At 33.4% G+C, this 23,808-nt stretch overlaps 2 protein-coding genes and 1 long non-coding RNA gene across 3 annotated transcripts in view; 1 reads left to right on the plus strand and 2 right to left on the minus strand.

Moving 5' to 3' along the window:
* LOC102806550 (centromere protein V-like) overlaps nucleotides 1-15,412 on the plus strand; it is a 30,446-nt gene extending 15,034 nt beyond the window's left edge. Inside the window, exons 3-5 of the mRNA XM_085490849.1 lie at nucleotides 13,768-13,837; nucleotides 14,488-14,602; nucleotides 14,996-15,412. Of these exons, the coding sequence (XP_085346975.1) occupies nucleotides 13,768-13,837; nucleotides 14,488-14,602; nucleotides 14,996-15,120 (310 nt within the window). The 3' untranslated portion in view covers nucleotides 15,121-15,412. The remainder of the gene's footprint in view (nucleotides 1-13,767; nucleotides 13,838-14,487; nucleotides 14,603-14,995) is intronic.
* Nucleotides 4,821-8,649, minus strand: LOC146733649 (uncharacterized). The gene is made up of 2 exons (XR_014926605.1): nucleotides 8,246-8,649; nucleotides 4,821-5,062 (listed from the first exon to the last, which is right to left on the minus strand). It is a non-coding gene; the product is annotated as an uncharacterized LOC146733649 (long non-coding RNA).
* A 1,135-nt stretch (nucleotides 15,413-16,547) lies between the features above and the next one.
* On the minus strand, nucleotides 16,548-22,363 carry LOC100377567 (N-acetylglucosaminyl-phosphatidylinositol de-N-acetylase-like). The gene is made up of 7 exons (XM_002734079.3): nucleotides 22,121-22,363; nucleotides 21,662-21,761; nucleotides 20,644-20,734; nucleotides 18,946-19,013; nucleotides 18,136-18,167; nucleotides 17,597-17,727; nucleotides 16,548-16,872 (listed from the first exon to the last, which is right to left on the minus strand). The coding sequence occupies exons 1-7, from the start codon at nucleotides 22,335-22,337 to the stop codon at nucleotides 16,771-16,773; spliced, it is 741 nt and encodes a 246-aa protein (XP_002734125.2). The 5' UTR covers nucleotides 22,338-22,363; the 3' UTR covers nucleotides 16,548-16,770.
* Between the last annotated feature and the right edge of the window lie 1,445 nt (nucleotides 22,364-23,808).

The following is a 23,808-nucleotide window of genomic DNA, read 5'->3' on the forward strand; positions in this document are numbered from 1 at the left end:
AGACCCAATTAGTTTCCGGTAAATATTTGTGCATATTAATCACCTAATTTGCATAATTAACCAACTTTCACACTGATATCTCAGGTACTATACATCACATATCAATGAATGTACATGGATGCTGTAGGACAATAGACAGACCTGAATAATTGTGGGTTAAAATCTGTACATAATAATTACCTAATTTGCATAAAACAGCGTCCGGATTACTTTCGGAAATTCCGTCGCGTTTCGGAAAGTTTTAATTTTCACAACTTTTGAATAATTATTTGTGCTTTTAGGTTAGTGAGGAGGTTATAATAATTTTTCATTTCACTTTAACTCTGTTTTTTTCACCCCTCAGACCCCTTCAAAAAGTCACTTCTGGCCATTGTAATGGCCACTATTTTTTTAATGGCCAGATTATCAACCAGAACTTTTTTTAATGGTCAAAATATTGACCAGTATTTTCAAACTGGTAGTTATAATGACCACTACTTTTACACTGGTCAGAATAATAGTATTTTTTTATTTAATGATGGAGTGGGTGACAATCTATTTTTTTAATGGGTATTATAATGATCATTTAATTTTTCATTACATGAATAAAATGGTCATTTTTTTTTTCATGTCACAGATATACCCGGTAATGGCACATGGGGATTGACAGCTCTCCTCTTTTTCCTCCCTCGCTTCAGTTTGCTTCAATTTTAAGCCAGTACAATTGTAGGTAAACGTAAAATACAAGATTTTGAAAAATTTGAAATATGGAATTATATATCTTGAAAAAATATGAAGTTTTGGGTTAATTTTTTTAAAATCACAACAGATCATGCACTTGATACTGTTGGCTTAATAATATATAGTGTAATGCAATAGGTTATTAAACATAGAAGATGACCTGTTTTCAAAATACGGTCTAGACCCTTGTCACAGGCGCTAACGAAGTTTGTGCAAACATGAGCCCAGGCTGATCACCCAAAATACCATCGTACTTGATGTCCATTCGTAAATTTAACTATTATATTCATAACTATTCTTATTCATAACTATACTAAACTTGACAATCAATACAAGCACATTCTGTGACATTATTCTTGAGATAAAAATGGACTGACAATGAGACTCTGTACTACTTCCTGTTCTTATAAAGGCAATGTCTATCATTATAATACCTTGAACAAACAAGCAAGACATTCATTACTGAACATTCGAACAGTGTGCAACCCCCAAAATACTCAGCAACTGACTTTCCACAAAAAAAAGTCACATAAACAGTGAGTTATTAATCTGAAAAAAGAGTGTCTTTATGAGTGGGGTTAAGCTCAAACATAAACAAAATTCCCATTTTAATAATGACAAAAAACTAAAGTTCAGTCTTCAAATACACCCAAACTATAACATTTTACATTGAAATACTTAACCAGTAAGGAACGACGTCAAAAGATCGATGTCGGATAACAAACCCCAAACCCCCCTACCCCCACTGAAACTTAATTGATAAATATCGGTCATGGCGTCAGACTACATTCACCATTAAATACAAATTGATAATCGGACAGTAGTATTGCATAGCAGTTGATTGTCGGGTGGGTGTAAAATGATTTTACAAATGCACCTCATTTGACGCACAGATTGACACTCAAACCAAACCATTTTTCTGTTTTTTTCCCTTTTCGGTTATTTCTGTCCATGATTGGATAGAAAAAAACAACAACTACAAATACTCCAAGATTTTTTTGACTTCATTAAAAAATAAAATCGTTTTTGTAGGATGGAAACTTTTTGAGGTCAAAACCCCCCACTCCCAAACTAAAGGAAATAAGTTTTTTTATCCGACATCGATCTTTTTACGTTGTCCCTAACTTTTCATAATGTGTCTTATAAACTGTAGAAGATTATGTTGAAGGGTCGATGGAAGGTGATTTTAAAGTGGCTTAGACACAATCAACTAAAAATACCCATGATGCTCTGCTTTATTTTTATATTCTGCTATTTTCTCTATTATGAATGGTTTAATGCGATATGAAAAATATCTGTGAAAATATTCCACGACTACTGCATGTGTACAAAACGGTGTTGGGTGGTTCAGTAAGTTATATGTGGGGGGGGGGGGGGTCTAGCATAGAGTTCCATGTGTGTAGCTAGCTAGCTGACTTAGCAGTGAATGGCATGTACGTTTGTTTGTTCACGGTATTATAATGCTGGACAATAGTAGTGTTCATGCTACATGAAGTACTGGCTAAGATTTAAGCTGATGTTTGCATTTTGACTAGACCCAATTGCGTCCACGCATTGGGAGGGCCAGTCCAGCTAGCACGAGCTAAGGGGCGCCATCAGTCGGTGCGAGATGACCTTTGTTAAGCAGCTGTTTACGAACGCAAAATTTCTGCTGCTGACATTTTTCGTTAAAATTTATGAAGCGACGTACTCTGGAACACGAGCGAAGATGGACGGATTTATTTGGATGCACAGGAACAGTATATAACGGCGTTACAGAATGCAGAGTTTTATTAGTGCATGTCGTAGACAGCGAACCAAATTGGAGTTGTTGTATGCTCTACTACAGCGACCCAATCAGTGTGGAAGCGTGTACGGAGTAATGACTGGTGGGATACTCGTAGACAACTTCTCCAGAAGTCGAAGATATGGTGTTTCGCATGGGCGCACATGCCGTTTTGGGGTGTAATGTAAATTTGCACATGTGATATTGTGCTTCTGAGTGTACCAATCAACGTCACAAAAATTCCATTCTATCAACTATCAGCAAACTCGTATTGGAAGCACCACAATGGTTTAAAACGAAACATTATAAGCATTATAAATCAATAAAACATGGAAAAGGAATGAAAAAAAAATATTAAAGGAGAAAAATATATGGTGGTTGGTTCGATAATTTGTGGTTGGTTTAGTTATGGCACTGTACCATTGCTGTTTAATTGTTTGTTCATAATTGCTGCCTCCCTTGGGAAACAAGTTTAGGTGTTAGCCAGTTTATTTATTTATTTATTTATTAACACACAACATCCCCCGGAGGGGATGAAAAGGGTTACAAATCAGATATTAGTAAAAGAAAAATAACCAGTGCACAGACCCTCAAGACTGTGGCCTGTGCTATAACAGTTGGGCCCTCCTGTGAGTGAACACAATTGCGTATAGCTGATATGCAAACATTTGGGATTAGCTTATATCTTAGCCTGCACTTGGTCAAAGTCCCTCTTATGACTATGACTTGGTGTAGCCTGAAACCAGACTACTGTGGATTAGTGATGTTTTGTAATGGATTACCTCCCTGATGAGTACATTTAAATAACAATGGAAACTAGCATATCACTGGCAACACATACAAGGATTTTGGCAAATTTTTACGGTTTTGTATAAAACTATTTTCACAATAACATTAATGTTTTACAATAAATTATACCAAACATATGTATAATTTAGTAGCAGTAAAACTTTTTAAGTTTTTTTGAATTAAGAATGCACCAATCTCACTAGGAATCTATTCAAATCTAACCCTTAGTGTGGTATTAATAATGGCTCATCAAAGGTATTGAATTACTGAACTGGAACACACATCTTTGTATAGTTTTCAAAACTAAAATATTATTTCATGCTCTGCCCCCTCTCATGTAACAGTTTGTTAAGAATACATACATTATTTAAAATCATTTTAAAAATGCGACTGGAATGTCCAGGCCCAAACTTCTGCTGCTGCAACATCCGTCTATTCCTGCATGTACATGCAATTGTTTCTCTGAGATTCTGCATGCAGCCAGTTTATTTTTTGAACTGAATAACACATTTCTAGAAGTTTATTTTTACATTTCCAGATAACACTATATATAATTTAACAATTTCAGGAATATATTAGATTGCTTGCTATTCCATTAGAAACTCTTACTTCCAAGTGTGATTTTTAACAAGACGTTCATATGTTTAGCTAACCATCATGAGCTAACCAAAGGGAAACAAAAGCATAGTGACAGTCACCACAGCCGAAAGTATGACAAAGGCTTACGCTTAAAAAAATGACTGGAAAGTAAATAATTTATAACCAAAGACTGTCTATGCATAAACAACTAAAGATCTGGGAGGTACAGCTTTGCAAAGTAAAAAAGTCATATGGGGGAAGGAGGGGGTTAAAACATTGCTTCAAAACATCATCTTAATTATTCAGCTCAGTGTACAAACACATGAAGTACAGAAATTGAATAATTAATGAAAACATTAGACAAAACAAGTATATGTAAGCAATATTAAAAGTATGCCATGTTTTGTTTTTGATGTAGTACACAGCCATAGAGACTGTTTTAGTGGATAATAGTATTTTAGGTTTGCAATGTCATACTCCTCTAGATATTTATCAAGTTTTCTTGAGAGGCGATTAGCTTAAGGAGGGGACTGTGCAAAATGTTTTTTCTCCTCTTTGTTTTGTGCTATTCTTTTTCTAGTGTAAAATATTTTTTTCCCCAAGATGTAGGCGTGTCAATTTTTTTCCTATTATTGATCTCTGCTGGATTTTTTCAATAATATTTTCCTGTTAATTATTATTAAGAAGATGAAAGACTGTGGAGTGAGTGTGGGTGTATACAAAAGGGTCAGCAAGAAGAACTACTGTAGAATACTTTATTTTCGCTTGGAATTTATTTTCGCTATTTTCGCTGAAGGGATGATTCCGTGAAAATAAAATCCAGGGAATAATTTCACATTAAACTCATCAAAAATCAGTGAAAATAAATTCCATACAAAACACCCACAAAGCCTTTTCAGCGAAAATTAATTCCAGCGAAAATAAAGTATTCCACAGTATATAAGATAGCTGAAAATCTTGAAATACCAGTTGAAAGATGTCACTTTTATTTGAGGGAAAACATAGAAAAGCAATGTACAGTGACTCTACACACTTGGAACTTGGAAAATCTGTGTGCAAGCGTAAAACTGATAAACATGTAAATGCTAAACCATTGCATCCATCAATACTGGTTAAACTTTTTTCTTCCCTTAACGTCCATAAATTCTGGTTCTTCAACTTCTTACGTCCCATATATATAGTTTTTTCCTTTTTTTAAATTGTCATTATCTGCAAAAAATAATTCAGTTTGCTATTAGTTTACAATGACCAGTTTTTAATTAATACACTTTGTAACCAATTTTGGAAACAAAAATTTGTGGTGTCTGTGTATGCTGGCATATTTCTGTCCTCACAAATAGCAATGTCGATAAAATGACATCTTCTCCCCTATGCAACTCAGATATACTTCCAAAAAAAATGATACCCTGTACATTCTGATTGAAAAAAATATAAATATCGAAAAATGCATCTAGACAACAGAATAAAATAAAATAAAATTGTTTCCTAACCGAATATATTAAGGGGTTGTGCCATATATACACACAGTTTGTCTCTTGAGAGACTAGGACAGTACATTGCTGTACTTAGGAACCTAATTTCTGAGAACAATAGGGGGATTTAACTTCCCACAAGACAAGAGACAAAAGAATGTTATGTAACAATGCAGCTGCATGATTGTGTCTCCCAAAGTAGGAAGCTGTGTACATACAAAATTATAGAGTCCCTCCACAATGGGAATGCTACCATGAATGTACAACTTCATCGATCCCCTGGTACTTTTACAAAATAAATAATTGTATTATAATTATGATCCAATACAATACCATATTTGCTCTAAAATTACATTTGTGGATACTAAATCTGAAAATATTACATATTTCGACCATTGAAGATCCCTGTAATTTACCTAAGCGCATGTGCTGCTAATACTAATAGAGTAATTATGGTAAGTGTAATATTGTTTCTATATTTTTTTTCAAAATCAAGAAAATGATATTAAAAATATAAAAACAGTTTAGTTTGAAAAATGATATAATGATATTCAGATGGTTATGATTTAAGCATGGACCTTAAAAAACAGGGACATGCAACTTCTGTCTGAGACAAAAGAAAATCCAAGTTTCCTATGTACAATGTGGGTTATAACCTCCCTAGAAGATTTATACATCTAAGACAGTTTTTACTAGTATTCCCATTGGTCAGTGTATAACGAGTGCACTATGCTATATCTGTTCTAAATATGATGAAAAATCCACTTGTTATAATGACACAAATTTTGACAGGTCATTGTTTACTTTTAGGCAGTTTTGTTTCCTTGCAGAGAAAACTTAACATTTTTGTTTGCCTTTCCTGATTTCATAGTGGAATAAAAACTATTAATTTTTAGTTTCACTCGCATCAATAGAATGGACTTGGCTATTCAGTTTTGATCAAATTTAATTTTTCTGATTATATTCCAACCACAAAATTGTCTCATTTTGTGTAGCTACTCCCTGGCAGCCATGTTTGGCTTATGAAACAGGGGAGGATGTAACAGTGGTGTTGACATAGATTTATTATCAGTTTCGCTAAGGTGTTAATTTAGTAGAGGACTATAACTAAGGTTACTTGAAAGAGATACCCACAGTAGCATGCCCCTGTTCCCGTTATACACTGTAGAATACTTTATTTTGGCTTGGAATTTATTTTCGCTAAAGGGATGATTTCGTGAAAATAAAATCCAGCGAATACACTTTTTTTCCTATATTTCATATTAAACTCAACAAAAATCAGTGAAAATAAATTCCATACAAAACACCCAAAAAGCCCTTTCAGCGAAAATTAATTCCAGCGAAAATAAAGTATTCCACAGTAGACTAAATATTTTTTGTCCAAGTTTTGATCAATTTGACTGACCCAGGTCAGGACTTTTACTGACTGCATATTGCACCTTCATCATAATTTGTTTAATTTTCACCCATTTGCCCCCTGGATCTTCAATAGTAGTGTTCATGCTACACAATGTACGGGCTAAGATCTAAGCTAATCTCGTAAGCTAATGTTTGAGTTCATGCACAGAAGGAAACGATGGTTAGCACGGGGTAAGGAACACCCAAACTTATTAAGAATAGGCAAAATCTTCAGGAATTTTAACTATGATTGCTCAGTTAGAGGAACTAGGAAGGTTAGTTCTACAGTTATAAAACAATACCAAAGCAAATTCAGAAAGTGCAAATTGCAGAATAACAGGAAGTAGCACAGAGTCTCATCATCAGGTCATTTTTTTCTTGAGTAAATCTCTCTATATGTGTTAACATTGATTGTCATGCAGGAAATGACACACCGAAATAAAAAGTTATGAATATAGTAGTAAATCTCCTAAATGAACATTGAATACATTGGTTTTTTTTAGCCGAACTAAGCGCTCATGCATGTTTTGTTTTGCCTGTGCTAAGGCTCTGGACTGACCAGATTTTACTCTGTACTTAGTATTTCTTAGCCTGTGTTTATGCAAATTTTTTCTAGCACAGGCTAAGGTATTGTACCTCTTAGTCTTTGCTAAAGAGCTCTGCTTGAATACTACTAATAAGTGTCTTCTGTTTATTCCTTCCTTAGGCGCATGCATTTAGGTTCACTTCCCTTTTATATTGATCTCTACAACCCATTCAAATCAAATTGGGCTCAAAGATGGGCAAAGAATATTAGATTTAATTGAAATTTAGTTTAAATCCATGCTAAATTAAAAGTTATTTTGAGTATGGGAGTTTTTTTTTGTGCGCAAAGAAAATGAACTGTTGCACACTGTGGGCATATATCATCTATACTAGTTTACAGGAAAAAGGGATTCTGTATGGTATTTGACGTTATGGGAATAATATATATAGTGCATACATGGTTACTAAGTGAGATTTCCCAATGTACAGTACACTATTGCTGGTATTGTCTGAAGAGAAAAAAAAAACAATATACATAATCTTTGAAAATTTGAAAAAAAAAACATTTTGCAGTCAGTTAAATTATATTAATAATTTGAAAACATTGCCATGAATGGAAAAAAATTTACGTTGATGTTTTTTTGCAGATTTCAGGAGCTGGAAATAACCTTTGTTTATACTTTTCTTGTATTAACAAACATAGGAGCTAATCCTCATTAACACCTACTTGAGCTTGTTGTTTGACAATTATGAATGATAATGAAACAGTACTTACACAGTGAGCCACAACTGAACAAAAACTTGCGAATTTATTTTTTTCCAAAAAATAGGTATGATAGTACATAAAGCAAATGCCACAGTGTTTTTTAATTTATATAATTTTTGAAGAAAAAAAACGAAAGCCCCAAAAGACTATCCTGTTACATAAACAACAACAAAAGTATCTAATATTGTATTGAAGTCATTGTAAAATGGTAAAATAATTACAAATTCATACCTTGATGTGCCAGTTGCAGTACTGCAATCGTCCTATGATTCAACACCATCTAAATACTCTGCAGGTTATGTAGTCCACTAGCAGTCACTGGCATCAGCGTTACTATAAAATTTCACTGGGGATCGAGGCATTATTCGCGAAATTTCATTTAAGTGTACTTGCAAGCGCCAGTGAAACTTGAAAAAATAAATTCCCACATGTATATTGACTCACACGAGGTAGAAGGTTTTTTTCTGGGCCATTATATTAGTGACATGAACAAAAACACTGGTCATGTTATGTATGTAATGAAAAATAAAATGACCATTATACTGCCCATCAAAAAAAAAAATGTCATCAACTCCATCATTTAAAAAGCAATTGTAATTATTCTGACCAGTATAAAAAACATGGGTCATTAAAACCACCATTTTAAAAACACTGGTAAATATTTTGGCCACTTAAAAATTTCTGGTCAATATTCTGGCCATTAAGAAAATAGTGGCCATTATAATGGCCAGAAGTGACTTTTTAAAGGGGTCTGAGGGGTGTAAAAAACAGAGTTAAAGTGAAATGAAAAATTATTATAACCTCCTCACTAACCTAAAAGCACAAATAAATATTCAAAAGTTTTGAAAATTAAAACTTTCCGAAATGCGACGGAATTTCCGAAAGTAATCCGGACGCTGTTATAATTAACCAATTTTAAGCTTTCACACTGATATCTAAAGCACCGTAAAAACTCCAAAATTTCGACCGGTTTTAAATAATTGGTGTTAGATATGTGACGTGTTTTTAGAGTCAAAATTAAGGTGCATTTTCGGACGGTCGAATTTTTCAGAATAGAAATCAGCAAATGAAAAAATGGGGATGATAGACAGTGTGCTTCATTAGTTTTTAAAAAATGCAATGTCCGTCAATTGACGTAAACTTCCACATGTTTCACGGTAAAAGCAAAGGTCGTGGCCGAGTTGTAACTCAAAATCTAAACAAAGTCATCAATCAGTGAGTATTATGACAAGCAAAACAAAACATCAAGACGCGGAGAAGAGGTCAGCACAAAACTAATAGGTCAAAAGACAAAGCTGTCTCGCACTACCTAGAAAAACTTGCGAATGTTCGAAGTACAGGTACCCATTGGAAAAAAGATGCATGGAAGTTTAGCAAACTATCTCCCCGACCCAGTGCAATGTATCCGGTTAGAATCAAAGCTCACGTGTCCCTTATTTGAGGGACCAAATTCTGCCGTAAATTCGCCCTTGGATTAAAAAATAAAATGGGATTTAAGAAAATAAAATGGGACTTTTAAGGTGTATTTTGGCGTCATTTTTCGGACATTTCAATCAATCCTGCCGGCTAAAATAGAGTCTAAGTTTTACCGTAGTCATTGACGTTTGTCTATTCAAGAGTACACGTGTATGATTTTTATCGTGACTAGCGTGAGCGGGTAAGCTTCCTTTCGAGAATGAGCTGTTATCACTGTGAACAATGTTAAATTATTCTTCAGATGACCAGTTTATTTTTTAAAAACAACTAATTTTTTTATTTAAAAAAAATCATGCCGTTTTCGCATCAAAATCCAAGTCAAAATATCGTACTACAACATCAATCTCTTCCGCATTGCGTTCATTAACATTAACATATTTAAATAAGCTATGGTAATTTGAACACGTTGGCATCATCCAGCTTTTTGATTGGTTAATTAGCGATTTGACCTATTTGACCTAAGAGAACATGGCGGATATCCTACAGCATCAAACGTTTATACGAGACCGGAATCATTCGCTTACGATGAAACTAAGTTGACTTTTATTTGTATTTCATAACCATTCAACAAATTTATTTTGTGTACATTATTATAATCACTACTGAGTACAGTAATAATCAACAATTCAGAAACGCAGCATGCCGAGATTTTTGTGTTCGTTTTTATTTGAAACTTCGTTTATTTAGAATATATTTTCGTTGCCAATAAAATAAAAATCTCTCAGTCAATCAGAAACCCGGATTCATGCCTTCGAGGAAGGTCCCGTTTGAACGCTCACATCGTTTTTTTTTTCGTTTGGGGGAAAACTAGCACTGGTCGCAATTTTCGAATAAGAATGAGTCGGCAATTTTTAGTGGAGTCGAAAATTTGGAGGTAAATAAAACACCGAAAACCCGGCAAATAAATAGGCGGACGAATTTTTAGAGGGGTCGAAATTTTGGAGTTTTCACGGTACTAATTATTCCATTTCAATGAAACTTAGTACAAAGATGCTCTAGGACAATGTACAAACCTAATTAGTTTGGGGTAAAAATCTGATCATATTAATTCCCTAATAAGCATAATAATTCATAATTTTTTGGTTCTAATCACATTTCAATTAAACTTGGAGACATAGATTTTCTGTTACATTGCGCAGACCTCATTAGTTTTACACTCAAATCTGGTCATATTAATTTTCTGATTTGCATAATTAGTTTTCAGCTAAGTAATTTCAAATTATATTTAATGTGTCTCCAATACTCTCAGCACATGGGAGTTCTTTCTAAGCTTTCTTTGATTATTATTGCAGTCGAATTTCTGGCCCAGGCTTTGAAAAACAATCGTGATATTAAAAGAATAAAGATTGATAATAAAACATTATTATTAAGTCAGTATGCAGATGACACATTTTTAACATTAGATGGTTCAGAATCCTCTCTACGTACTGTCTTCCAGGTACTGAAGAATTTCGCTTTAGTTTCAGGTTTGAAATTAAATGTAGGCAAGACAGAGGCTGTTTGGTTTGGGTCAAAAAAGAGATTTAGTGACAGAATATGCCCGTCATTTAATTTAATATGGTTAGAAAATAATTTTGAATTATTGGGACTGATCTTCGACTTAAATTTAGAAAACATGGTGGTTTTAAATTATGAAGATAAATTGAGAAAAAATTTTCCTTGTTTGCTTCATGGAGCGGTAGACCACTGTCTCTTTTGGGTAAACTTACAATTGTTAAAAATCTTGCAATCTCACAACTAATGCCATCTCCTCCTAGTGCACTTATGGATCGTCTTAATGCAATTATTAATCGATTTATTTAGAGTGGTAGGCTAGCTAAAATATCCAGGGCTACTCTTAGTCGTGGTGTTGAATATGGCGGTTTAAATTTACCTAATTTAACACTTTTTTCCAAGGCGTTAAAATTGACTTGGATTAAAAAGTTCCAAGAAAAAAGCTGCTCACCCGTGGAAAATACTTTATTTTAATATTTTTAGGAAAATTGGACATTATAAGATTTGGGAAGCAGATGCAAATTTTATTAAAAAGTATATTACTTCAATAAAAAATAACTTTTGGTCGGAAATAATGGACATTTGGCATTCTTGTATAAATCATCAAAAATTTTATTATCAAAGTCAGGTTTTGTGGCATAATTCAAATATTGCTATAAAAGATGATTATGTCAACAGGAGGTTGTGGCAGGAAAAGAATGTTTGGTATGTAAATGATTTACTAGGAGATGATGGCCATTTTTTAAGTTATGAAAATTTCAAGTGTAAATACGACTGCAATGTTAATTTTTTTGAATTTCAATCTGTGTTAAAAGCTATTCCCAGGTCATGGAAAAAGGAGTTGCAGGAGAATCCTAAGAAATTAAATTCAATTGACAATTATTTTATCCTTAATGTTAGAGACAAACCTAAACCTCACAAAAAATGTATTCGGATTTGGTTAGGAAAAATGTACCTCTCTTGGGCTGTCAAAATAAATGGGAAAAACGACTTGAAATTCAAATTCCGAACGAAGATTGGAAACCCATTTTTAAACTACCATTTCTCTGTACATTTGATTCCAGGCTGCAGGCATTTCATTATAAATTTTTACATAGGGCAATTTACACAAATAACACTTTGTGTTTATGAAAGTTGTTAGTACATTGTGCACTTTTTGTAACGCTGATATTGAAACTCTTGAGCATCTTCTTATTACATGCACTATTACTAGAAGATTTTGGGGAAAATGTCAGCAACTCTGGAAAAAATGGACAAACGTTGATATTTTATTGTCTGACAGGGATATTTGTTTTGGAATACACGGCAGTTTTTATTGTAATCTTCTCAACATTTTTATTTTAATTTGTAAACAGCACCTCTATTCTGAATCGAAAAGAGGTTCTGTCCCAAAGGTGGAAGTCGTGGAGAGTATAATGTTAAACACTCGTATTGTAGAGCAACAAATAGTTATCAATAATGGTTCAATGTCTAAATTTAATGAAAAATGGAACAATTTCAATTATGAGTAAATCACTTATTAGCCAGATTTGTCAGCTTATCAATAATGTTCCCTCACTTCCACTTCTTTTAAGCCATCAACTTTTCATTTTTTGTAATTTTTTTTTTTTTTTTTTTGTAAATGTATTTATTTAAAGTAATAAAAAAATATTAAAAAAAAAAAAAAAAAAGATTTTTACACAAAATTAATCAGGTCTGTGCATTGTTCCAGAGCATCTATGTACCAAGTTTCATAAAAAACCCAATGAGTGGTTCTTTAGATATCAGTGGAACAGTCTTGGAACAGCTAAAAAAATAGCTAATTATCATGCAAATTAGGTAATTAATATGCATGGATTTTTACCAAAAACTAATCAAATCTGCGCATTGCCCAGAGCATCTATGTACCAAGTTTCATAAAAAATCCAATGAGTGGTTCTTTAGATATCAGTGGAACAAGTGGAAACACATACAGACACACTAACTTAACTAAATAACAAAATTGGGTTTTTCATCAGATTGTTTTCAGATCAGATTTTAACGAATGCTGTTGCAGAGCTGTATCTCTGACAAGCCTTGACTGATCATCTTCAAACATTACATATGTCACACATATGCATATATTCTTCTGGTTGTCTGATTCAAGATGGCTAAATCACAGATGATTCGATGTAAAAAATTCATCAAAAACAAGCATTTTATTTGCAATTCTCGATCTGCATCTTGGTCATGCATAAAATTTTTTTTCAAACTGAGTATGTACATTACACTTTATGGGACTTTAATAATGCACATCATTTTGTTTATCTTGTCAGACTCAAAATGGCCGACTGGTTGCCGTTTTGTTTTAGTGAATGCAGTTCTGATGCCATATCTCTTGAAAACTCACAGGGCCTATGTGAAGCAATAGCTTGTTTTACCAATGATACAATCAAACAAAATAACTTTTATCTCAGTATTACTTTTTCAAAGGTGATTACTGTGACATTTATGTCTTGTTTCTCATTGGATATTGTTTTTGATCAAAAGTTTTGTAAAAATATGGAAACATTTATGCAGGTTTATTTGTGAAAGGCAACCATATTTGGAATTGGGTTTCAAAGGTGTCATGAGCCTCCATTTGAATCTCTAGCATCTGGCTACCATTTGTAGATTTGTCCTGAGACTAAATAAATACGATATGCCATGTTTTCTTTTTTTTTAATGTTCATAATAGGTAAAAAATATTTTTGTAATAGTATTCCTCTTGGTTGGTGATTGAGAAACTGAAAAAAAAAATGTTTTAATTCTAATGTTTTTTACAGCTGCAGTATATGTGTGAAGAAGCAAAATCATCATTTCATCGTTCCAAACTCTAAATTTAAAATTCTGCAGGTACACATGTTTTCAGTATTTTTTAATATTTGTTCGTTTGTCCTGTAAAGTTATGAAAGGATGATAGTTTAGTTGAAACCTGAACACACAATCTGTTTTTATAAACTACCAATAATTCCAGATCATATACTACTGGTGCATTGTATGGTTTCTGTATTTGTTAATTAACCTTTTCATCACCAGACTTTCTTGCCAAAATTTTTCTGTACTTTTTTCTTATATTCTTCAATATTTATAGAATTGAAATCTATTTTTGGAGCCAACTGATAAAATTTGAGTCAATTTTCACTTTTTTTTTTTTACTAAATAAAAATCGGCTATTTTTGTCCCAATCTTCTGAAGGAAAGTGCAGATGATAAACGGGACTATTTTGTGAATTTGTGATAAAAAGAGGAAACTTGTGGTGAAAAGGTTAAGCATCTTTAACTGTTTTTGGCCCAGAAATTGTTGCAGTGTTTATAAATGCACCAATAGTAAATGTGCACCATGAACGCATGCACATCATAATAAGAAAATAACTATTGCCATCGATGATGCAACTACCCTTGTAATAGAATTGTACATAGATAAAAAATTACATTATTGTATACTGGATGATTAAAATATGATCAGACACACTTCTGTTATTTACACATAATTTTCACTTGCAGGGAGAAGACAACTTGACATGTTATACCTTCAATACCCACGTTGCCAAGCACACATTCTGTAAGACGTGTGGTGTACAGAGTTTCTATAGTCCACGATCTAATCCCGATGGAAAAGGTAGATACAGTGATGTGATTATGAATATCAGCATTGGTGTGCCAGCTAGACACAACTGAGTTTAGAGTCAGAGTACTGCATGATATCATAATTGAGGTCGGTGTGGGGTGCGAAATTGATACTTTGTGAAAATTACATTAAGGGAAATGTGCTGGTGAACTCGGGTGGTGCAAGTATTGATTTTGTTCCCCACAATACCTCCATAACTGCATATGAAGAGTCCCACTCACACACAGAGCAATTGATTTTAGTGATTGCACTGTGACAGACAAAAGCTTAGAACATATGAAAGAATATAACACTTATTTAATAAATAAGATATTACATGTTCACAAGTAGTATTTATGCAATAGTGTAATAAAAAACAACTGATTATTTAACATTTGTTTACAGGTATAGCCATACACTGTTTGGATCCAGGTACAATGAAGGACGTGACAAGGGCGTCTGTAGATGGTGCAAACTGGGAGGACTTTATGGCAAAAAATCCTTCATTCAAGGATAAATCCAAGGGATAATTTTCCCTCACAATGACTTTCAGTTGACTTTTCACTGTGTATATAAATGCACGAATAAGAAATAGAGGAGGGCAGATATTTAATTCAAAATTATTGTATGTAACCTTGTTAAGGATATAAAGAACGGAGTTTGAAAATTTCTGTTTCGTAACCATTGCGTTGGAGCAGACCAACCTGGCTATGTACTTTACATCACTCAAGAGAATAACACAGCAAAAAAAATTAGACTCTTCTGTAAAAATATATTTTATTATTAAAATTTGTTATTAATAAATAACTACAGTAACCGTAATTTATCTCTTGAATATAATAAGTGTCTTGAATTCATTAATCACAGCCACGATGTGTAAATTAATGAAATATGTATTCTTATATTTCCTAACATATTTGCAGTGAGTGTGGATACTGATCACATTTTTCAAAATGTCCACTACACATCATACTGATGAGTTGTATGCATGATTATTAACTGTTTTTTTTCTCCATCAAGTTGCACTCCCACATGGAAAATATGTGAAACGTCACTTTCAGAACAAGATAAAAGCTAGAAACATTAAATGTGTAAAATTATATTTGCTGATTTTTTTCACACATTTCATTTTGAAAGTACTGGAAGTTTTTTTTTATTCCCCAGACAAACATAGCTACAATAGTTGTGTTCACACATACATCCTTAACACAGGCTAAGAGGTAACAAATGTTGGTATGTGCAAAAAAAACATGCGTTAATGCTCAGTACAGACTTCGAATCAGTTATAAAATACAGGCTAAATCTGACCTGTTTTTAAACTTGGTCTTGACACAAGATATAAACAAAGTGTGTGCCAATGAGCTAAGCAACTAAAACACCATTGTATTCAATGTTCATTTGGAACATTTACTGAATATTAATGTAACTAACTTTCAAAGACAAACATTGCCTGACGAGGTTGGGTGCGTTGCGCCCACCACGGTGTTCCAAACCCAACACACGCCTGACAGAACGATGTAGTTTTTCACTTCCCCAGACAATTTGTTGTTGGTACCAATCAAATTGCAGGAACGCCAGATAGTGACAGCCATCAAAGAGTAACCATTCATGGCAGAGTTTATTTCCGCCCAATGTTTATCATCTTGTTGAAGAAAACAGTGTGATTTTGTCGACAATGCAAAAACTGCTTTGATTGACAATGTTACCATGACCACCACTATTCTGTCAGGCGTTGCCGAGCGCCTACCCATGCCTACATGTCAGACTAAGACAAACAGAGCCACCTTATTCAGTGAGCGTCTATTGTTTCTAAATTTAACTTCTCATACATGTATATAATTGTCAGGAGATGATACCTCACAGATTTGCAAAGTGGGAATACAACTTTATATATTTCAGTGATACAGCCAGGTATGTTAAATGAAAACCCAATAAATACACACGGTCACAATATATGTCACTTTAGAGTGTAATGTTTCTTTCACAAACCAGCGAGTTTGAAATGTATTGTACATTCCTGTATCTTCAAATCGGTAAAGTTAAACTTGGGATATTTCTTCTTCAGTTTTTGGAATCTTGGTTCCTTGAGACATTTCTTGCAAAGTCAGAAGTGAAATTCCCTCAGAATTGTTATTTGACCACAGCATGCAAGTTTGAGAGTTCTTACTATTTTGTGGTTTTCAAACAATAGGTATAAGCGTATTAATGATCATGTAGCGTGAGAACGCGATATAAATTATCCGGAACCACACAAACTGGCTCCAGTGTGCACACATGGCTTTCTGGAAAACAACAAGAACATGTTCTATTTAGTAACATTGATGTAATTTTCAACAAGTACATCAATCTACTGCTGAAGAAATCATCATCATCGGTAATGTGAAGATGAAACCACCATTCATGCAAAACAGGCAATTAATATGCATAAAAAAAATCACTGCTTCGTTGATTTTTTAGCTTGCACAAATGTTTTACAATGTCAATGTTATTTTTTGATAATGGCAAGCCAAATTGCTTTGATGTTTCTTATGTAGACACCTTGAGTTGCCCTTTATAGTCAGATTTGTTTACTTTGTGATACTCTAACTATATTGCCAACACAGGGTCCTAAGCGCCAAATGATTTCCAAGACTTTTCCAGACCTTTTTCCAAACTTTCTTGCATTTTGACCCTTAATTCAGGCCAACATCATCACTAAAGCTTATCGAAGTTCTGAAGATATGGTAGTTCCCTGGAAAAAACAGATCTTTCTAAAATGAATTAATAACTATGAAGAAATTTAAAGACTTTTCAAAGATTTTTTTATTTTTCCTGTAATTTAAAGACACTCAAAGACATTCCAGACATCGAAAAATCCAAAGACTTTCAAAGGATTTTCCCAACGCTATGGACCCTGCAACAGGCTGCTTGTTTATATTAATTTCAAATTAGGAATCCTCACTAGCATTTACATTCTTCATGATTTGCCATAATGTGATTTTACTATCTGTTACTAAATTTCTTTACCTGTGATTTCCAGACATCTGACCATTGAGAAATAAACACCATATTACTAGACAAATAAGAAATTGGGAGATCCAACACACCAATATACTTTCTCCAAATAGGTATACTTTCCAGGCTGTAGGCACTGGTCCCTGTAAATATGTTTTAAGTTTACCATAGAGAACATCTCTAATAGAAATGCACATAAATGATTATACTGTAATATACCTGTAACTACAGATATACCTCTGTCACATTTATGTAAGTGTATGTTTCTATTAAGAGATAATGTGACACATACACCGATCAACTTTCTGACATAATGCAAAAGTTACCGACAAATTGCACAAATATCTCTCAACTTGTGATCATCGAAAGTCAGACCATTGATAAGGTAATGCATGAACGGATGTAGTATTACACAATTGTTACAGTAGAAAGAAAAATGTGTTCTACAATTGTATTCATAGTAAGAACCTAACATAGTACTGCAAGAGTACAACTATGCTATGAATGTGCAATTCTGCTTGAAACAATAAATACATCCAGTACATACATACCAGGTGGTAGTTTCTTTTGAGACTTTAACTTTCTACAGAGAAAATACAGATGCTACAATTTGTAAAATCATTCTCTTTCATGTTGAAATATGTAAATAGATGTAAATATTTGACACAAAATTTAATAAGAAGAAAACCATAAATCAATGGTTAAGAAAACATTTAAAAGACCCAAAAAGACAAAACTGATGATTAAAAATAATATATACTAGTTTTATGACGTCTTTGAGATAAAACTAAAATGACTGTTTCATGTAATATGCTGAAAAAATTTGGTCAAGCTCATCAACTCCAAATAGCAATGGACTTGGATATATAATAAATAAAAACGTGACCACATTGGATTGCATTGCATTGAAGAAGAAATATTGTGCAATGGTAAATTAAAATGTATTGGCGTCAGACCAAGTTTGACAGAAACTGTTAACACAGTGACACACATGTATAAGGATGTTGTACACAGGTGCATATATATATTTTTTTTTAAATGAAATCAAATGACGTCATTGTTGTCTCTTGACTCTGTGTCTGCGAATTAATGAATGAGCAAAGATCTAGATGGTACATCGGTTACACATACGTCTTGCGGAGTACTGTCTGTATATATATATGTACTGCAGTAACTTCAAATAGAATCCTTCATTACATGTCAGAGAAATGATGATAAAACCAAATCATCAACAAAAATTAAAATGCACTTGTAATTGTCATCTTACAAATCTAGAATGTGATCAATCTAGCCATCCCAATCATTTGTAAATTTCATAAAAAATTCTTGCATTAACAAAGAAATAAATCTTTATGCTTTACCTAATTGCTTTGGATATCGCAATATGATTATTATGTCCACTTACACCATAATCATCAAATGTTATTACCTGAAATAAAAATGCAGTATTAAAAACTATAACTTAAGGATTAAACATCCCAAATCTGGAATACAGACAGAATGAGATCAACACAACAATGAAGTACAACAGTTCTTATTACATCTACAATTACAGATGATTCTCATCCGTAACCAAGTTTGTATGTGAAGCATGAAGGTTTGTATGTGAACCATGAAGGTTTGTATGTGAACCATGAGGGTTTGTGTGTGAACCATGAAGGTTTGTGTGTGAACCATGAAGGTTTGTATGTGGACCGTGGGGTTTGTGTGTGAAGCATGAAGGTTTGTATGCGAACCATGAAGGCTTGTATGTTAGTCATGAAGGCTTGTGTGTTAACCATGAAGGTTTGTGTGTGAACCATGAAGGTTTGTATGTGAACCATGAAGGTTTGTGTGTGAACCATGAAGGCATGTATGTGAACCATGAAGGTTTGTGTGTGAACCATGAAGGCATGTATGTGAAGCATGAAGTTTGTATGTGAAGCATGAAGGCTTGTGTGTGAACCATGAAGGTTTGTATGTGAACCATGAAGGTTTGTATGTGGACCATGAAGGCTTGTGTGTGAAACATGAGGGTTTGTGTGTGAGCCATGAATGTTTGTATGTGAACCATGGGGGTTTGTGTGTGAAGCATGAAGGTTTGTGTGTGAACCATGAAGGTTTGTGTGTGAACCATGAAGGCCTGTATGTGAAGCATGAAGTTTGTATGTGAACCATGAAGGCTTGTATATTAACCATGAAGGTTTGTATGTGAACCATGAAGGCTTGTATGTTAACCATGAAGGCTTGTATGTGAACCATGAAGGTTTGTATGTGAACCATGAAGGTTTGTATGTGAACCATGAAGGCTTGTATGTTAACCGTGAAGGTTTGTATGTGGACCTTGAAGGTTTGTATGTGAACCATGAGGGTTTGTATGTGAAACATGAAGGTTTGTATGTGAACCATGAAGGTTTGTATGTGAACCATGAAGGCTTGTATGTTAACCATGATCGAAGGTTTGTATGTGAAACATGAAGGTTTGTATGTGAACCATGAGTGTTTGTATGTGAAACATGAAGGTTTGTATGTGAACCATGAAGGTTTGTATGTGAACCATGAAGGTTTGTATGTGAACCATGAAGGTTTGTATGTGAAACATGAAGGTTTGTATGTTAACCATGATCGAAGGTTTGTATGTGAAACATGAAGGTTTGTATGTGAGCCATGAGGGTTTGTATGTGAACCATGAAGGTTTGTATGTGAACCATGAAGGTTTGTATGTGGAACATGAAGGTTTGTATGTGAACCATGAAGGTTTGTGTGTGAAGCATGAGGTATACATTAAGAAGTGCTATTATAGGTTCAATTGAATTGTACATGGACTCTTTATTGCAACATCAAATCAGATGCAGATGTCAACAACTTTTATCAGCCCTGAAAATTGATCACAGAGAAATGAACATTGACGTAACTTACGTAACTATATATTGTGTTGAAATTTGTTAAGTAGCAACATTTTTTTTAATTTGAAATTTCTGAATCACCACATGATATCTTGTTGATGGTTGCCTTGAATCATATTTTGAGAATGGAAAAGTATACTGATGGACATTACCTGCTATAAAGCAGTCACTTACTGTGTCTATATCATGTTCTTTTATCTTCTCCAAAACTATTGAACCAATGAGATCCTCATTCCATTGTACAGAGGGGTTATCAGGTAAAGCACTGAAACAAAAAAACACACCAACTTTGAACTGAAAGACTATAGTTTATCACAAGAGAACACATCTGTAGCAAAAACTACAAAAACAAATTAATCGCCCTGACTGCGCAGGTCTATCTTATTGTGTGCGAGTGCTCGAACATGACTTTCCTTTATGAACAATAATAATAACGCCCGAACCTGTGACAATTAGCGATCATGCCAGGATCCTAATTGAATTTTAGGAATATTCAGGTACGTTTAAAATTTTCTTTATTTGAGGTAATGCCACTGATGTTGTGACAGATTATTTTATACTCGGAAATTGTTATTTGTTTACATCACACACAACAACTATGAGCATGACGAATAGAATCACATACTGATTGTAAATGATTACATGAGCATGAATTTTGTAAAAAAACTTTTTGACTGCATTTTGGATCGTTATCTCTCGTTGAATAAAAGGAGAACTAATAATAATATGGTTATTACGAGAATATCACAAAATCCACATTGTAGTACTGGATCACATTGACCTCCTCAATCAATGGATACAATTGCTTTACGCTTATATTTAAAATATTTAAAGGGCGGTGGTCGTCGAATTTCATGTAAATAAACAATATATTTTACATGCGTTGTATACGTCGCTATGAGTCCCATATCGAACAGGACGCGGTACGACGACTGACATATGAATTCTGAGATATTCACTGGGTTTTAAATTCACTGGTTTGTTTGTGAGGAAACAATACATTCTAAGTATGGTTAACTTAATTTGCATAATTTCTGTGTTTTAATTTGCATAATCACTAAGTTTTAATTTAAATATTCAGTACAGGGTTTTAATTTAGTGCATTTAACTATCAGTGATATGGGTGGTAATACAACACAGTGTTATGCACTAAAAGTATATGATTATCATAGACACCAATTAAACTACTTACCTATTTTCTATTACGGAAATATTCTTTTTTCGAAGTCCTAAGATATCACAGCTTTTTATTAATTCTTTTTTTCTCACAAGACCCTTGTTATAGTAATTACCTGTTGAGAGGAATCAGGGATTGCTGATATTATGTTGAATACATATACATAGGGCAACCTGGAGAATTCATATGCAGAGGTAAAATTTAAACTAATACTTCAATCAAAGCATAAAGAATTTTAATTAAACAAAACTATTACAGAAACCACATTCCTATTTAAATTAACTTTATTTAACCCCCCCCCCCAATTTCAATAACCCTCCCTTAGTTCAGATCAGATTTCAGCGATCTTATTAAATCTATAATACCCCATATCTTATCATGGAAGTAAAACAAGTAGGGTCCCACTTAAAACGGATGGGGTGAATAAAACATTTGTAATAAAAAAAACATCCATTTTATGGAACACAAACTTACCACTGCTGAGACAAGTCAAATAAATACCACATGGAAACGCACTGAGTGTCAAAATAAATGGCGAAAAAAACATGCATTCATCGTCAGGATGAGCAGTAACAATCAATACATTGCTAGAATTATACATTTGCTTAGGGACCCCTTTAAACTTGGTTAGTATGACATGCAAAATTAATATAGCCACTGCAACCGCACCAAATATGATGGGCGCAGCCATTTTGTGTATGGGTCAATGGAGGCCATTCTCGCATCTATAACGCATGTTGGCGCTATGCTATATTATTTACAGGGAATCACACATACAGCGTGGAGTTCCCTGCCATTATGCACAATCCCTCCATCTCATAATGTTTTTATAATACGATATAATACTTGAATATATGCACCACCACAGAGCATATTTATATTGTCCTCAAACCTGTTATGCTAGTCAATCTTGCAGATTAACAGGACCTCATGTAATCTAGCAGCAAGAGCAGAATTGGGGCAATATCCTCTTTTACTTGACATCAAAAAACAAATAATAAAATATTGGCTGCATATCGTAGAATTACCAGATGATAATCTAACTAAACAAGCATTCTATGAACAGAAAAAGTCATCTATATCAAATAGTTGGTTCATTAATCTTAAAACAATATTACAAGAAGCATCATTAGATTTTCTTCTGAAAAGAAAAATCCTCAAAACACAAACAGCAACAATTTGTAAAATTTTACAATCAAATTTACAAAGGTATGTGAACAAGTGGAGAACTGCTATATCAAATGATATAGCAAAAACAAAACAAAGTATAATTTGGAGCCTTATTTACTTAATTTGAACGGTGAAAATAGAAAAATGTTCACTAAATTCAGGGTTAGCGATCATAGTTTAGCTATTGAAAAAGGCAGACATTCTATCCCAAAAGTACCAATAAATAACAGACTTTGTCAATTTTGTAATAACTGCATTGAAGATGAGATCCATTTCCTTTCAAATTGTCAAAAATATAAACAGCAGAGATCTCAACTGTTACATAAAATTAAAGTTCCGGCTGACAATAACATTTCTTGTTTCACATATTTACTTTCACATCAAGATAAATTAGTTCAACAAGAGATATCAAACTTTATTTTAGCTGCGACCAAAATTAGAGATTAGATTTCTTTAATAATTTATTTGTGTATTTTTTTTATACATATTTATTTGTGAATTTTAAGTACATTCATTCTAGTTATTTTCAAAATATTGTCTTGTTAACAAAAATTCTTTATTGTTGCAAACACCCTATGTAACCAACCTACTCTTTTTTACACGGGAACAATAAAGTTCATTCATTCATTCATTCATTCATGTAGAGGCAGATATTTATAAAAGGGACGGAAAACACCAGACTTTACATTTCTGTGGAAACTCTGTTTTGTAACCCCTCCTAGTTTGTTTGATTTTAGTGACCAAATATTTATTTATGGATCAACATACAGAGAATGAATACAAAGTTTCACGAAGTTTCCATTTTCTACAAACTGTTGTTTAAAATAACAAGATTTTTAATGACAACGGGCGATTTATTTGTTTGGATTGATTGATATTTTTGAGTTGACGAACATATTAATTACGTTATGGCGATTATAATCCAACACTAGACAGATCAGTGGACAACTTGAGGTCAAGTGAGATCCTATTAAATAAAATATCAGATTAGA

This window comes from Saccoglossus kowalevskii, chromosome 16 (genome assembly GCF_978046115.1).
Source record: "Saccoglossus kowalevskii chromosome 16, keSacKowa6.1, whole genome shotgun sequence".
Taxonomy (NCBI): domain Eukaryota; kingdom Metazoa; phylum Hemichordata; class Enteropneusta; family Harrimaniidae; genus Saccoglossus; species Saccoglossus kowalevskii.